Genomic DNA, 16,755 nt, shown 5'->3' with positions numbered 1-16,755 from the left:
ATAGTGTCTGTGACTGTTATATACCGAAAATCGCCAAGTATTTTTTTTCCTAGGGCTTGCATGTAACACACAACAATAGTCAGCAAAGGTACAATCCTTTGTTTGTAGATCTCCGTATCTGGGGGAACAAAAAAATCTATAAAACATACTATATGTTATTTTCTTCCTTTCTTTTCCTTTCTTCAGAGATTTTCTGAACCACCTTTGGAGCAGAAGCTTGTAGATCCAGCATCCCCATTTGCACTAAAGAATTCCACTAGAGGGAATTCAGTACCTCCTTGTAGTTTAAGGGGAATGCAGGACATACTCATTGCTTTTCTCTAATTGCATTGTGGAATCTACTGTTACTCTTTACCATCAACTAAATCTGAAGCTCCTTCAATGGACAGAAATTTTAACAGCAAGTCCTTTCCTAATTTACTCCCTAAATGCTGCAGCCCAGCACCCAACCTCATACATTCTAACTTCTGCTGCTGCCTCACTTTCTGTTGCAGAAATCTAATGCACTTTATAAAAGGCAAGTTTCAAAATGTGGATTCCTATGCAGAAGCCTGAGTGTTGGTTGCTGAATGTGTGGTGCATAAAACATAGGGGGAGAAAAAGCAGCTTATTCTGTGCAGTGTGATCACAGACCCCTGCATTTCAATGTTGTCTAGATGATCCCTCAGATAACCCGTTATGTACAACCCCGCACAGATGGAAACATGAGTGCTCTTTCATCATCTTGAAATCCAATCAGCACCCATTACCTGCAGGGAGAAAGAGAAACTTGCTAGGTTTAACAGCCTAATTCACTTTCCAAAAAGCCTCATGTCCCAGCAGATAGGAGAACCTTTTGGATGCCTTCAGACACGAATGACTCCATTAGTTATGACAACTCACATTTCGTGATGGACCTTCACAACCGCACAAACTTTCCCTCACATCTTACAACGCGACCCATACATAAAGACTGCCATTTCAGATTTACTTACCCTTCTTGGCACCTCCTTCCACTGGTCTTTATCTGTAGCCAGGATAGTGTTTTGTCTCCAACTTTATGTCAAACTAAATAACACCACCACCACCACCACAACAATAATAATAATAAAAAGTGAACATGATAAAATTATCTAACCATTAGAGCAGTTCACAAAGCTTTAGAATAAAAATGAGAAAACCTGAAAAGGGCCACACAAATATTTTTCATACTTACAAGACTTTAAAAAGCAATTCAGCGTGATATACTGTGTTCAGGGAGCATCAATCACAAGGCAAGGCTTTCTTGCTTCTGGTTTGGTGGGTTTTTTTCTTTCTCAAGTTTTTCTGTCTTCGTCTCTTCCCTGCAGTTATCCTTGCTCTTCAGGTTGCTTTGCTGTAGAAATGATGATCCAGGATCACAGCTATTAACAATACATGGAAAAGGAAGAAATATTGTCTCCCGACTCAGGCTTGTCCTCCCTAAGGTGTGGATGTCACTAGGACCAGATCAGAGAGCTAGTATCATACCTGCCTTTTTCTTGTACCTATATAGCATGTGGAGAACAGAAGGCTTGAGACAACTTAAAAAGAGTGAATAAAACCCTCCCCCACCCAATTTTTTTCTAGATCTCTTTAAAAATGTGGGTAGAGAGACAAGTTACAGACTTACACCAGATATCAACAGGTATTCACGAGTGCCTTTGCACAAATACACCAGCTGCGTAAAGTGCTAACTCCCTCGCTATGGCTGTCCAGCAGTTAGGACTGCTGCTTTTCCTTCAGAGTACCGGACTGTGGTTTCAGTAAGTCTCGTAGCCTTTTCTGAACAGCTTGCAGTGTTTACCTACCATACCTTCCCTGTGATTGGGCATGTAGCACATTCTGAGACATAAATAACCTGTGAAATCCTGCTGTGAGAGTGAACTACTTCCAACTCTGTACACAACAACGTCAGGTTTGAGAGCTACCGGAGAGAGGTACCACTAAAAACCAGAGACCATTGCTCTGTTGGAGTGAAAAAGAAGTACTGCCTGACAATAGACATGAAAATTGCAACATGGTGTTTTCACATCAGCATCTCTTCAGTAAAAGATTCAGGAAGGCTTCCAAATTGTGGGTACTTTCTAACCCACTCCAAATCCAGCTTTTGGACTATACCAGGTCAGAATATCAATTTCAAGAGAAATTCAGCCTAAGAGCCCTAGAAAACATACTCCCATTGTATTCTCTACAAACACTTACTTCTGTGACAGACTATTTAATACACGGGCATGCAAGAACTGGTCTACTGTTCTGCTTTGCACCAATTACTTTCAAGGACTCCCATTTTGCCTGAGAGAGAACAGATACAAATAATTAGAGAACAAGAAATTGTCAGAGAATAATGCTGTCTGGTTGCTTCAGTCTAATAAAAGCCAAAGCAACCATAAAACTTTCATGGAAAAGGGTGATCACTGATTCTATGAGGGTAATACTTTATTACAGTGTGTACTTTCTATTATGCCAAAATAAATTCAAATATCTTACTCTTCTTTGTGTATAGTTTAGTTTATACATTTAAAATTTTGGCATTTTTTAAATTACCTTGGAAAGTCAGAAACATTATTGTTTCTTTCTAATGCTGAACTCTGTGCAAGACAGGGTATTTCAAACATAAACATCATAATTTACATGTTAAGTTGTAGACCAGACCAGACTGTATAATGTTTCAAAATCAGTTCCGGATTCCTTCACTTCTCTCCTAATGTTTATTATTGAAATGTAGATTCTTTCCTAGATCAGAAAAGGTACACCATAAAAAGTCATCATTTTTGCATTTCTGCATTTGTCCAATTTGTGCATATACCTGTGCACTGATAGCTGATCCAGAATAACTTAGTAAGTTTCACTTTTTCTCAAAGACAACAAAGACATGTATTTTCTCCAAGACATGAATTTTATACATCACATTTTGGAGTGTAATGCCTCAAGACTTTATTATAATTTCTTTTAAGGACGTTGACGGTACATTTTTTAAAAAAGTCAGAAATTAGAGAATGCTTGAGTTCCTAATTACTCACTGAATAGTCTGGATCTTACGTAAAGCTAGACAGATTTCTAAGAAAATTATTAGTCCTCTTCAGCATCACACAATATGAAAAATAACAGTGACAATATTAAACACTTGTGCAGACACACACCATCCTTTTATAATTATTATTTATAGGTAGCTATTTAAGAAGTCTATTTCTATCTTGTCCCCAGTATATTAATTACAAAAGTAACTCCAAAATAGGACTAACTTGTTTCTAAGTTTTCATTAATGACAGCTTTATTCTGCTTTATAGTTGAAACTATGTAATTTACTATGTTTTGGCAGTATATGTCTGCAGTTAGTTTCTTTTCAAAAAAGGTCAGAGGTGTTGGAGCATGGGACATAATTGAGATTTTAGTGTGCACTGATGTTACAAATGTTTAATTTTTCAACTGTAATCCATTTATATGAACGTGACTTCCAAGTCAAGGGAGATGTAGCTGAAGACCACACTTATTTTAAATTTCACCACACCATGTTATAGCTATGTAACAAATGACTCATCATTTTTACTTAACATAATTTATCTTGAAACTTACATATCCATATGTATTGTATCACTTATCACAGATCACCATTAATATGTAGTCAATACATCCATTAGCCCTTTTCCAAGGTGTCTGCATGGATGATTAAGTTTGAACCATGTCTCAAATTATATACATATTGGAACAAGACATTCTGTTTCAGAAGTGAAGTGTCATAAAAATCAGCCCTGCACCAAAAATAATAGTGATAAAAAAGCTTACTGAGTTCATTTAAAATAAACAAGGACAGAACTGCTATCATTAATGCAAAGAAGAGGCAGACTACTTTTATGAATGCCATAAAAATAAACTATTTTAATAGATACATAAATAAAAGGTTTAAAGTAGAATTTTTCCCCCAAACATAAAGATGGCCTAGCTTCTGTACAGAAACTGAACAATATTCATGTGACTCCTAAATTAAATAATCACTTTGTTACATTCAAAATAATTGGAGGCAAATACATAATGAAATGATGCACCTGAATCATTCTCCTTTCTCATTCTAGCAGTGTATACAGTATTTTCTGGTTTTACAGTACTCTGAGGATATTGATCTGTTAAATAAAACTCTGAATGATAGAGTGAAAATAAAATGAAAAATCAAAGGAAAAAACCCCAAACAACCCTTGCACCCAAAAGAGTACCTTGTGTCACCCAGTAATTAAACTTTTAATGGAAGAGAAGTAAGTATTGTGCTGTAAAATAAATTATGTCTTTTACATGTTGTTGTACAGTTATCTTAGTGTTTAAAAATTACATTCACTTTGGTGATGTGTTTTTCTCTATGCCTATAATAACCTATACGTGACGTGTGCTAGCTGTTCACGTGTGTTCAATAACAGCCTTCTGGGTTTACTACAAATGGAGGGAGCTTAGCACACCTAGGAAATTTTTTAAATTTTCTGATTTATGTAAGACAGACAAAGTCTAATTCAAAGCAGCTTTCCTCCTATCATGCCCCTCTCCCCAATACCTCTAAAAAGTTACTCTGACGGCTTCATGGTTTTGCTGTGTTTGTATTGAAAAATGTCATTCTGACCCACAGAGGTTCTCAAATTTTGTTTTTCCTTCCTCTCTATGAATCATCTGTCAGTTTGAGAACATCTGCCATTAACATCTCCATATTCGCCAGATATTATAACTGATTTAGGCAAGGAACCACCACATGTCCACAAAAAATGAGTTTACTGAAATTAAGTGTTATCACCATTGATCTCTGGAATGTAGCTGTGATGGGTGAGCACCATTCATCCCGTAGAGGAGAAAGTTTGTCATGTGGATGGTTATGTACACTCAAGGCAGAGCACTGAGGTATCTCCTGCTGGTGAAATCGAAGAAAAAATTAAAAGGTGACAACTTTTATCCATAGTGCAGAGCTGGCATTTCTAAGATATTCTGTCAGAAGTTCAAGAAAGTTGGGTCAAGCTGACTTGGACTTGGCAAAAGAGGGTGCTTAGAGTCTATCCACCAGCAAGACGTGAACGGCAATGTAATGACTGCCCTTTTTTCCGATTTGCTTTTTTCTTGTTCTTATTCTTCTTTTGCTTATTCGCACCTTTACTTTTGTCTGATTTCTTTTTCTTTTCATCCTCCTTAAACCACGGACCCCAGACTCCTCCATTCAGCTTTGGGTTACTCCGAGGGTCCTTAGGTGGGTATCGAACAGGAACGGCAGTCTTATTAAACTGTGAAAGCCTCCGCAACAACTGCTTCACTACATCTGGATACCTTGCAGAGAGGTCCACTCGTTCATATGGATCAGCGGTTATGTTGAAAAGCCACACTGTTTTGCCAGCCGACCAGGAGACGCGTTCATTGTGCCAGCGGTTGGGGCCCGCGTTGCTGAAGGCCTGGGGAGGTACCCAGTCGCTGTATCCTGGATTTCCCGTCAGTAGTTTCCAATGATTCACTCTGATGGCAGATTGAATCGCAGTGTTCCAGATCCCATAGCCTGCTGCCCAGGACCCATTTTTGGCTTTGGTGTAAATCGGATCAATGTTGTGTAAGATGTCTACTCTTGGAGAACGTCTGCCTTCGCTAATGGTTTCCCATATATCATAGCCATCCAGCTGGATATCTTCATTGATCTGCCCTTCTGCCAGTGTGATCAAAGTGGGGAACCAGTCTGTGATGTGCACAAGCTCCTTACACACAGACCCTTTGTTTTTCAGAAGAGGGCTATGGACAAACCCAACAGCACGGATACCTCCTTCCCAATAGGTCCCTTTGCTTCCTCGGAGTGGCCAGTTACTTCCTCCGGCCATTGGCTGTCCACCATTATCTGAAGAATATATGATAATGCTGTTCTCATAGTAACCATACTTCTTTAAAGCAAGGGTTACGTTGTTTATGGCTTCGTCCAAACAAGCTAGCATCGCAGCGTATCTTCGCCTGTTGATGTTATTTATCGATCGATAATGTTCAAAATACCTGCCTGGTGCCTGAAGAGGCGAATGAACAGCTTGGTAAGCAATATATAAGAATATAGGTTTCCTGGGGTTATGGGAAGCTAAGATTTGTTGTACTTTTTGTGTGTACATCTGCGTCGAGTAGATGCCGTTGTCATGATCCCAAGCCGCATTGTCATTCTCATACAGGTCATAGCCACATATCCCTGGGCTGTCACATTTGAAGTGAGTGTAATAGTCGCCGCTGCCTAAGAGCGAGCCGAAGAAAGTGTCAAATCCTCTCTGTGTGGGCATGCATTCTCTGCGGTAAAACCCCAAGTGCCATTTGCCAACCATGTGCGTTGAATAACCAACCTCCTTCAGCTTCTGAGGTAGCGTGACGTTATCCAGAGGTAAGCAGTTGGGCTGGGTTGGCCGTATAATGGAGTGCTGAAGGCCCGTGTGTATCTGGTACCTGGAGGCAGGGAGGAGACAGGCATCAGGTGGGGAGGGGGGAAAACATGCTGTGGCCCTTACGTGTGGACACCGATGTGCATAACTGTAACAGAAAATATTTCTACGCATGCAGCGATTTTCTCTGAAAATATTTTGAAGAATGTCAAAAACTAAAGAGGCCACACTATTAAATCCGACAAAACAGGAGAACGGCATCTGCTTTGCTTCACAAGTGTCTGAGAGCAGTTCCCCCGCTTTGGCCAGTGGGCGACAACACTGAAAAAACAAGACGCAGCAGCATCACACACTTCTCTCCCTGCTGGCCTCATTTTTCATGTTTTAATTTCCTCGTAGTTGTGAGCAATGTCAAAGGATCTCAGAGGCAACATGCTGCTCGTGAGCCATTCTTTGGGCAGTACTATTTTAAAGCTAGCAAACTCCCAGAGCTTTACGGTACCCCTTCGGTATGATACAAACCCTGGACAGCAGAATGATGACATTGTTCTTTCTGAGCATGAGCAAGTCCTACAGCACTGACCGGAGACCAGCTCTCCCGGCACGCGCAACGCTGACAGCCCGACAGTTGGATTTCTGGTCATCCGTCATGCAATATGCATACAGGCTATGACTTAGAAGAGATATTACTAATATTAAAACAACCGGGTCAGCCATCAGCATGCACATGATGGGGCCTGGCTCTGCTCTCTCCTGGAACACCTACAGTCCCATGCTCCGGCATTCATCTCCTGAGTAAGAGGCATAAGTATGTGCGGATGGCAAGTATCCTGGCCAAAACTGAAGGATGCATGTGCAGTTACAGGGAAAGAGGTTTATGAGCCATCACTCAGAAGGAAGTGGTGATTTCATCACTGGCTCTCCTGTTCAGCAGTCATTTTCTGCCCTTGCCTAACTGCTCAATGAAATGTTTCCTTCCGTGAACTGAGCTAGTCAAAATACCTATATATACAGGAGGACGGATATTTGGAAGTAGGTTTTTTTCCTCCGCAGAAAGCTGTCACATGTCCCCATTAAAAATGGTTATAGAAAATTACGTGGACAAATACAATTTTTACAGTGCCTCATAATTTTCTACTGGTAAACATATCTACAGCATATAAAAATGCTGGACTTTGAGCATGCAACAGCAGTATATTTAAAGGATCGGATAATAAATTCTGCAGTGCAGTACAGTCTATGTGTAAAGAATACATATGGGCTCCATATGATTAGAAAATGAATTCAGCATGGGCAGCAGCAAGCATCAAAATTCAAGGACAAATCCATTTATATTGGTTTTACACTAAAAAATAAAATGTAACAGCATACTGTAAAGCAAAGAAGATTTCTCCCAGCGTGTGCGAATACATCAAATTCTCAGTCATTAATAGAATGGCTAGGTCCACCAATACTATGGATCTTCCCCAAAACCACTTTTTTAATTAATTTGTGCTAGCGGGAGTTGGGACTTCCTGACACATTCTGCTAGTATTGCCAATCTGATTGGCCTCCTGAGCTGTTTAGAAAATTAAAAACATTAGGCTCTGCCTGTCCATAAATAACTTAAAAGTCTGCTTTTATATGATGTCTTCCTGGCCAAGATCTTAGAAGGCACCATAGATGTCTTTAATGCCTGCCAATCTGTAATAATTGTGTAACTCCCATTTTATTCTTGACCTTATTTCCACGGAACCAGAAGCTCTAGCCTAATTCGTTGCAGAAGCTTTGGGTGTTGCACTCTCTGCTTCAAGCTAGCCTCTGCTAACTACACCACAAGGGCTGCTGCTTTGCTCTGTCTCCCTGGCACTTTTTCAGAGCATTGTTTCTGTTAGCAGTTTGTGGATTGGGAGCCCTGCCATCCAATTGTCCCCAAACTCACCAGCCGGTGCTGACAGAAGAGATACTGCCGTAGTTAAAGCACACTCACAAAATCATGCGTTTCTGGGGTCTACACTTTGCTTTTGTTAAAAAAAATACGATGGGCACACGCAAATACCCACGTCTTTCCCATGATTCAAGTATAATATTCTCCTTTTAAAACAGGTGAACTGCAGTAAGGAAACCGTGCTGACTAATGGCAGTGCCCCATAACTCAGTTCACTCCACCTCTGAGAGTCCTCAAGGAACGATGTTTACAAGACATTTCATTGCCTTCTCCTTTGTTTTCCTCTGCCTTTTTAAACTCTTTCAGTAAATTCCCTGTATTTGATCCAACTGGAAAAGTCCTTGCCCCCACCTTGCTCTTTTACTAAATAGCTTCTGGTTTCTTAAATGTTGACAGCCATTTCTACCTTGGGATCAACCCCCAATCCCCGCTGGAAAGTTTCTGCCCTGATAAGCTTTATTTTGCTGGAAGTCAGTATTTTCTCAAAAGCAGTGCTGTAACATATCCTTCCACCCTGCTCCTCAACACAGAAGCTGAACTTTGGGGGGAACGGACAACAGAATCTGTGACACATTGCAAACCAGTTTGCCTCTTTACAATGCCCACACAGAAAGTATGATATTTCGTACAAAGTTAATTCTCATAAAGAATTCATAAAAAACATGCAGATTCCCCAGCTAGGGCCTTTCAATTATATATCCAAGCATGAAATTCCTGCACTGTTAATCTGACAAACACTGAACCAAGAATTACCAAGAATTAGCCTCGGTGATACATATTCTTCTTAGGAAGTTATCTGGTACACAGGAATGCATCTTATTTCAGCAGTCCCCCCAGTAAGTTATTCAATATGCTGGCTACAAGGCACATACAGCAGTCCTGCTTCAGTTCTCTGCTGCTGGCTTCCTTGCTGAGATGCTCGTGTGTTCCCCGTGTGTGTGCTATTTATGGCATAGCTATGCTTCTAGATATACATATATGCACACATACACCGAGACAGGCACTTTTATATTCATAAATGTAAAAAGGGATCTGCAAAATAATCAAATTTAAGCCCAAACATTTTAACTGTAGAAGTGTTTCACAAAAATGACAACCTCTAATTATCAGACTATTATTCACTATCACAAAAATGGTCATGATTTCTTCACTTTTCTGTACCGCATGCCTTCCTAATTGATCCATTAAGTGCCAATGCTACTTTTTCGGTGAAAGTATTTTGTTTTCAAAGGACCTGCAGACCATTCATGGGAAAACAAAATAATCTGAGCAAAAGATAGAAGTAAAGGGCATTAATAGCAATAGGGCAAGTGTCTCAATGTTACTGTTCTGAAACTGTATTTAGGCTGTGCAAGAGAAGAAAAAACTGAACGAGGCAAAGCATAAAGGAAATAAGAGGCAGATGCTGCTTTGGGAGGAGTTCTCTAGAAGATAAACTCACGAGCTCACTAACTGCCATGAAGTGTTTGTGAAATACATTCTATAGATTTCATCACTTTCTACCACAATGCTAGCAATTTCTTTAGAATAAATTGGTTTAATTTAATCCCAAATGCAGAAAGTCAGTTATGATCATGACTAGTCTGGAATTCATTATGATAATTACAACACTGGTAACCAGTTATACACAAACAAATGGTGACAGGCCACAAAATCTCATTTCATAGGTTTCCACACTTCTACCTTTATGGACAGTATTTATATACAGGTAACAGACTGATAATATTCTGTACAAAGTAGAGGGGTTCAAGACTTGTGAATACTTTATATGCATGTACTATGCCCTCTTTCTCCCTACCCCTCCAAGTTCCTAGATCTCAGCTGTCTACCTGCAATCTGAAATCTGCAGAACAAGGAACTAAGTATGTTCAGCTAATAATAAGCATATTGAAAATGAATTTATCCTCACTACACTGGGATGGCTCTTTCTTGCGCATTTTCTACTCTTCTATTTTCTTAGTGTGGAAGTTGTTCAGATGTTTACAGTGAAAACACTGCTAACTGTGCCAGCCAAGGCAGCTGTTTAAGGCTAGTTGACTGTTACACCACTTTGTTTACTTGTTTGTAGTGGAAAGTTTAAAGCAGTGGACTCCCAGTGGGAGTATCTTGATGACTTCACAGGTCCTTTGCTTCTTGGATGCTGAAAGAAGTATTTCTTAAAACAAATGAATAAACAAATAAATCCTCCATCCTGAGTTTGAGCTCAGGGTACTGCTTTCCAACACCATTTCCCATCCTGTTTTAATCTAGAAAGACACAAAGCTAAGCCAGTGGCTTTTACATTACTCCTGCCTTCAGTCTCAAGGTGCAGAGACCATTAAGTTGTTAAAGGTCAACTGCACATTCAAGTGCCAGAGCCTTTGTGGATGTAAATCACAACGGGGATACTAAAGTCAATTTGACCTGAGCTTGAGGAATGCATTAACATTTCGAGGGTTAATTTCCCCTTTCTGATGTCCTTAGTAAAGCTAAATTAGTTTCCCGGTTCTCATCTGGAGAGCAAACCAAAGTAGAGAAGCAGATCAATGACAGTAATCTTTGCACATTTTCATTACTATTCCCCTGAAGCAGAGAGCAAGACTTAAGGTCTGTATTGTACAAGAGATTCTCCTGGCATGCCTCACATCCCCACGCTGCTTATGCAGTCTTAAACGTATGTAGACCAAACCGGTTGTCCTTAAAAAAAGTTTCCCCAAGGAGTTTTCTATTGAGTATTTTCACCCTTAACTTCAGGGTGGGTTCTGTACTGAGGAAGAAGCTGGGATGTTCCTAATTTTGTAATGTGCATGTACAAAACTATTGATTTTAAGTTCTCATGATGTTAAAATACTGCATTAATTGTCTTCGAACTGAGATTCTTGTTAATCTTCATTAACAGAGGAGCACAGTTTGAAGTTTCTAATTTCAGGAACTTTTGCTAGCACAGGTCTAGTTAGTACATGTGGAAAATATATTTTTATTATGCTTGCATAGCTCAGGATATGTCAAAATTTTTTTCTCAGCTTTAAAAATAATAAACTTTAGCCTAGGATTTAGAAAAGAGTATTTCAAATAAAAAAAAGCATCTGCCAGAAGGAGTTGCAAACAGTGATAGCACTGAGGTACACATGCTACATTAGTTGAAGGGATCGTTATTGATTATGCATTTTCTTGTTAAAAATAATAAAATACAGCATGTAGATAGCAGTTTATCTTAGGGACTGCTAAAGAACAGTCTTTGACATCTTACCTGAAACTTTACATAGAACACAACAGCTAGAAATGTAGCTATTCCAGATGAGTAAAGAATGTAGAAATTGGTGACAGTTTATGCTTGGAGGTTCCCAGTCCCCAGAGGTCCACATTAGCGGGGAGAAAAAAACCCAACAACACACTTGCCACCAGCAAATCACTAGAAGCAGAGCCCTATGACCAGCAAAAGAAAACAGATTGATAGAGACTACTTTATTGTGGACTGAGGCTTTAAGCATGAAGTCCACAAACCGTAATCGTTTGAAAAAGCTGTTACTTTGGGCAGATGTGTTTACTCTTATTTACCTCAAAGTTATTTGGAGCTCTGTAAGATGCTTGCGTGGGAAAGAGAAGCTGTCTGGAAGTCCTTCTGCTTTCAGCCAGCCAAACAAGCTGGTGAAGAGCATGGCAGAGAGATGCAAAGTTCCTGATCAGACACGGACTGACACGAAAGAACCACACAAAAATGATTTTGCATCAGAAAGATTTGCCATAAGAACTAAATGTTTTATGCTGAATCTGCTAAGGTTTTAAAAAATATAATGAGAAAGTAAAACTGGAAGAGGAGCAGGTTGATACTGAACACACTGGGGCAGAGGACTGAGCTAAGCTAATTTAAATGAGATGCAAATAAACCTATCAGAGCCTGACATGAATTGCTGCAAAGCAGTCAGCATCAATTCATAGTCTCTTCACACTGATGACAACAGAAGCCATAGCCTGTAGCCACAGTGCTTCTTTCTCATTTCATATTACATAAATTTACTGATAAGCAAAGTGTTGTCTAAATGTTCAGGTCTGTCTTATTTCCAGTCTTGCCTTTGCTAATTTCCACTTATCATGCTTCCCTGAGAGCAAACGCAGGCAGTAGGCATCTCAGCATTTGTTAAGGCAGCAAGTTGGACTAATCTTTTCTGAACCAGACCGGGTTAGCTAAGCTCTGTCAATCACACTTCTTCAGTACTGATGGTCTATGGCAACCAGGTACTCTTCCACGTGATACATTTTCTAAACAAAAGCATAAAAGGTTGGGGTTTCATGCGGTATAGTCTTTCAGAAAGTATCTTAAGAAGCCTTAAGCCTATGCTACAGGAGTTACAGTTTGTCTTTCAGAAACAGCAGCTATGCAGCAGCGCTGGGGATGGTGGGTTTTTCTGCCCTAAGTTCTGGCTACTTGGTTCCAAAGTAAAGTTAGAGCTAAGGCTTCAGTTCAACACACAGTTTAAATAAGAATGTAGTTTCAGCCAGGTAGTTGGCTGAAACAAGACCAAAGCAAGCAATCAAAGTTTGAGCCATGAACATGAGTGATGCGATAGGTATGGAAGTAACTCTCAAGTCAGCCATGCAGCATTTTGTCCTGGTTAAGATCCTGAACAACACTAAGGAATGAAGGAAACGCTTTCTACATTAGAACATGACCTGTCACAAAATGTACCCTTTTGCTGAACAATATAAATTAAGGGTAGACAGGATGTGTTGGCTTATGCTGCCTATTTTTCTAGCTGCTTAAGATTGTGGGTAAGATATTCTACGTACCTACAGCATTGTCCAAGTGGTCTGAATCAGAAAATACTTTTATTGATATGTGCAAATGGTACCATAGTTAGAGAGTTACTTCCCTAAGATGGGTGGGTGCATGACTTACAGAAGAAAATCTCCTTCTAGAAAAAAAAGAAGTAAAGATTTATTACTAGAGTTCTTCACTGGGATATGAGTTATGGCTGGAGGGTTCAAATGAGCTCTTCTGCAGCAAATGACATGCAGAATACTGTGCCACTGCCTGACCAACACTGAGATATTTTTTTCAAATCTTAGGGAGGCAAAGGCTGTCCATTTTCTGAAGTAGGCATGATCCCTCTGGTCCCCATGGTCCTGGTTCTCAACTCTTCAACTGACCAAATGCTGGATGCACACTGGGATGAGACCTGGGTTCGTGTCATTGCCTCAGGTTTCCTACTTTCCTGGGGAAAGAAACAGGGAAGCCCAACTGAATCTGAACAATCCCCCTCAGAACATTTTCTCTGCTCAAGTCTTCTGTCACTGTTAAATGTATGCCAGAAAAAACCCTACGAATCTATAATTTAACCATTTTTATCTTCTAGTTTAAAGCTTTAAGATTTTGGGGAGGGAAGGTGGGTTATGAGTGTTGAAGGATCAGAGAAGCAAATGCAACATTAAAGACTAAATGTGAATGCCAAACCTTTGCAGCCTTTCACTGTGTCAGCCCACGTAAACCCAAAGTTTTCACACACAGACATACACACACATTCATTTCATCTTCAGCTGTATGCTTTGAATTTTTATGTGCTTATAAATCAGAGCAGAAAAATACCCACTTCTAAACCAAGCGTTTATATAAAAAAGTCTAACAAATTATTTACTGTTTTATCACTCTGGCAGCGCTACTGCAAACATTTCACTTGAAAAGTTCTGAATCTTACCCTACTTCCCAGTTTTGGGGGGGTGGGGTGGGTTTTCTGTGTGTTTTCAAATCACCTAAGGCTCTTCCATCAAATACAGGAAAAGAAAAAATAAGTAGTGATTTATTTGTGGACTAATAATGTTACCTTTTTTGTTCCAATTACCTTTTTCCAAGCACCTACAGGAGTGAAGGTATCCAAGTGCCATTTGGATTTTGATGTATCAACTCAACCTCAAAATCACTTGAAAATTCTCATGCAAGCCTTGACATTTGGCCATTTAAATAACATACTTACACCACTACATCACTTACACTGCAAATACATTTTTATCATCTAGCACCTAGAAATGCCACCCAGTTACACTAGCAAAAATAAACATTTATCAATAGCAAGAACCAGAGGGACTTGCAGTGATGGTTGTGGTGGTTCAGAAGCCCCCACGCACAACGATGGACCCTGCTGCTCACAAGCTGGAGAACCAAGCCAGAAAATATTGTTCTTTGTAGCTCTATATTCTGACCAATTTTGCATCTCAAGGGTATCCACCAGCTCTACTCTCTTTTATCTTCCCAACTCCTGCTGATGCAACTGGCACCCAGCAGCGAGGCAGAGCTTGATGAACAGCAGAAAAGAAATTGTCTCTAGAGTTGCCAGCTTTAAAGGAAAAATAGCTGACTGTGTAACCAAGCTGGGAGAGAAAATAAACAGAAACTTTTATCTGTATTTCCTCGGGGTTACTTTTCCTGATTGCAAGGGGCTGTTGGTGCCTGGAAAAATAAAAATTGTATAATGAAAGTCAAGCAGAAGTTTCAACTTTAAATCACCCCACAAATTAAGATGTAATTAGTATTTTTATACATTAATTCTGATTTTTTACAAAACAGTATTAAACTGGCAGCATATCCACTACTAACCTTTCCTGTCATTGAGACAATTTCTCTGCTGAAATAGGAGGACAAAAAGAATAAAGGAGAACATGGGAGTCAGCCACAGCTGGAATGCACATGTGTGTATGCAGCTATTGTTTTCCTTGCTCCCAGTTCACTGCAGCTGTTGAAACAGAGCACAACATTTCCAACTTTATCACTGCATGTTATTCATTTAGAAAAAAAAAAGGGGGGGGGGAATGTGTTATTGCATAATCGGCACTCTCTGTTTCATGTCTACATGTAAGTGACATGAGAAGAAAACAATTTGACTAAATACTTTGCATGCCAACCACAAATCCAAACATTGCCACCAAATTCTGGGCTCTCAGCAAAAATAGATCCTATTGGATATTACACCTAATCAACATGTGATGAGGAAAAGAAATGCACTGCTGAGAAGTCAGGAGTGTACCGGAGCTACACGTGCAAGAAGAGAGGCTCGCATGAACAGACCAGCCCTGCATATTCCTCTGAAGTTAAGGCAAGTAAATGGCAAAGGTAAAACAATTCATTAGTAAGAGGTGAGTTTTCTAGTCCAGCTTCAGTCATTTTTACAGGAGGAAAAAGAGATGAAAATGAGATAAATGGAATCTAAAAGCCCTAAGTTGGCAGGCAGAATTCCCCCCTTGGGCACTTCAAAAAGTGGGCTGCAGACCCTGTTGCAAGCACTGCACGAGGCTGAAGTAAAAACAGCACGCAAGGAGAGGGACACAGCACCTACCAGTTTGTAAAGGCTGTTCTCTGTGCTACAGCACGTAACTCCTGAGCATTGAAATTGTGTAAAAAGCAGCCTTCACTTTAACCTGTGCATTCACTGCTGTGCCGAGATAACACAATCTCAGATACTATTAATATTCTGGACTAGTCATTCTTACAGATAGTGTGAATTTCAGTGTGTCTCATCGAAGCATTCTGCCTAAAAAAATACATTAAATTGGTAATAACACAGGCCTTCTTACATAACCAGGAAAAAAAAAATGGCCACGTAAATGTGTGAAATAGTTTTCAGCTAAAAATCTCAAGGCTGAAACTCATAATTCTGTGACAGTTTAGAAAAATTAGTTCATCTCTATATAAGAAATTATTTGGTGAATGCACCTAAGGGATGTGAAAGATATTCATTATATGGCTGCCTTTCATAAGAAGGCATCTTTCATAAAAATGACATACTCGATAGCAGCCCTTAAGGTAGCAGCCAAACAGTTATTTTCTCCCTTTACACTTTAATTAAAGTACCCATTTTGACCATTTATTACTATTTCTGAATTAATATTGTCCTTATGTATTATTCATATATCCAATACTTAGAGTCTATATCAACCTAAATGACCTTGAATTGACAGCATGGATGACTGAGGACAAAATGACAAGATCTAAAATACACGTTAACAACTACCATATCATGATTTTAGATTATATCATTTGAGAGACATAATTGCTTTATAATTAAAGAACATTATGACATTGAAAAAAATCAGGATTATTCAGAGACATCTTAAGTGTTTTAGATACCTTCACACAACACCCAAACTTTGTGAAAGCTATAGTTTTATATTAACCATTGAACAACTACATAAACATACCGTTTCTGAGCATGACATTGGAGAATGTCAGAGCTTCATCACTTTATTGAGCTTAAGTATATCATAGGCCCATTAAGATTCTTTCAAAACCTTAGAACAGTCTTTAAAACTCCAATTTAAAACTGGAGATAAATTATTATTGAGAGTATGCTAATCAAGTGGTAATGGCCACTACCTCTCTTTAGTGTTTACAATATTCCTATTATCTTGCTCTACGTTATGTCTCAAGTTCAATTTTCTCAATGCACCTCTTATAGGAAGAACCGATTCTAGCCCCTGCAATCAATACACACCTACTTA

The 16,755-nt window shown here is 39.4% G+C and overlaps 1 protein-coding gene across 1 annotated transcript in view; it reads right to left on the bottom strand.

Moving 5' to 3' along the window:
- Positions 1 to 3,856: 3,856 nt before the first annotated feature.
- ARSJ (arylsulfatase family member J) overlaps positions 3,857 to 16,755 on the bottom strand; it is a 45,651-nt gene continuing 32,752 nt past the window's right edge. Inside the window, exon 2 of the mRNA XM_005435209.4 lies at positions 3,857 to 6,426. Within this exon, the coding sequence (XP_005435266.1) occupies positions 5,025 to 6,426 (1,402 nt within the window). The 3' untranslated portion in view covers positions 3,857 to 5,024. The remainder of the gene's footprint in view (positions 6,427 to 16,755) is intronic.

Source organism: Falco cherrug, chromosome 1 (assembly GCF_023634085.1).
Source record: "Falco cherrug isolate bFalChe1 chromosome 1, bFalChe1.pri, whole genome shotgun sequence".
NCBI classification, from domain to species: Eukaryota; Metazoa; Chordata; class Aves; order Falconiformes; family Falconidae; genus Falco; species Falco cherrug.
This window is presented reverse-complemented; position numbering and strand designations above follow the sequence as displayed.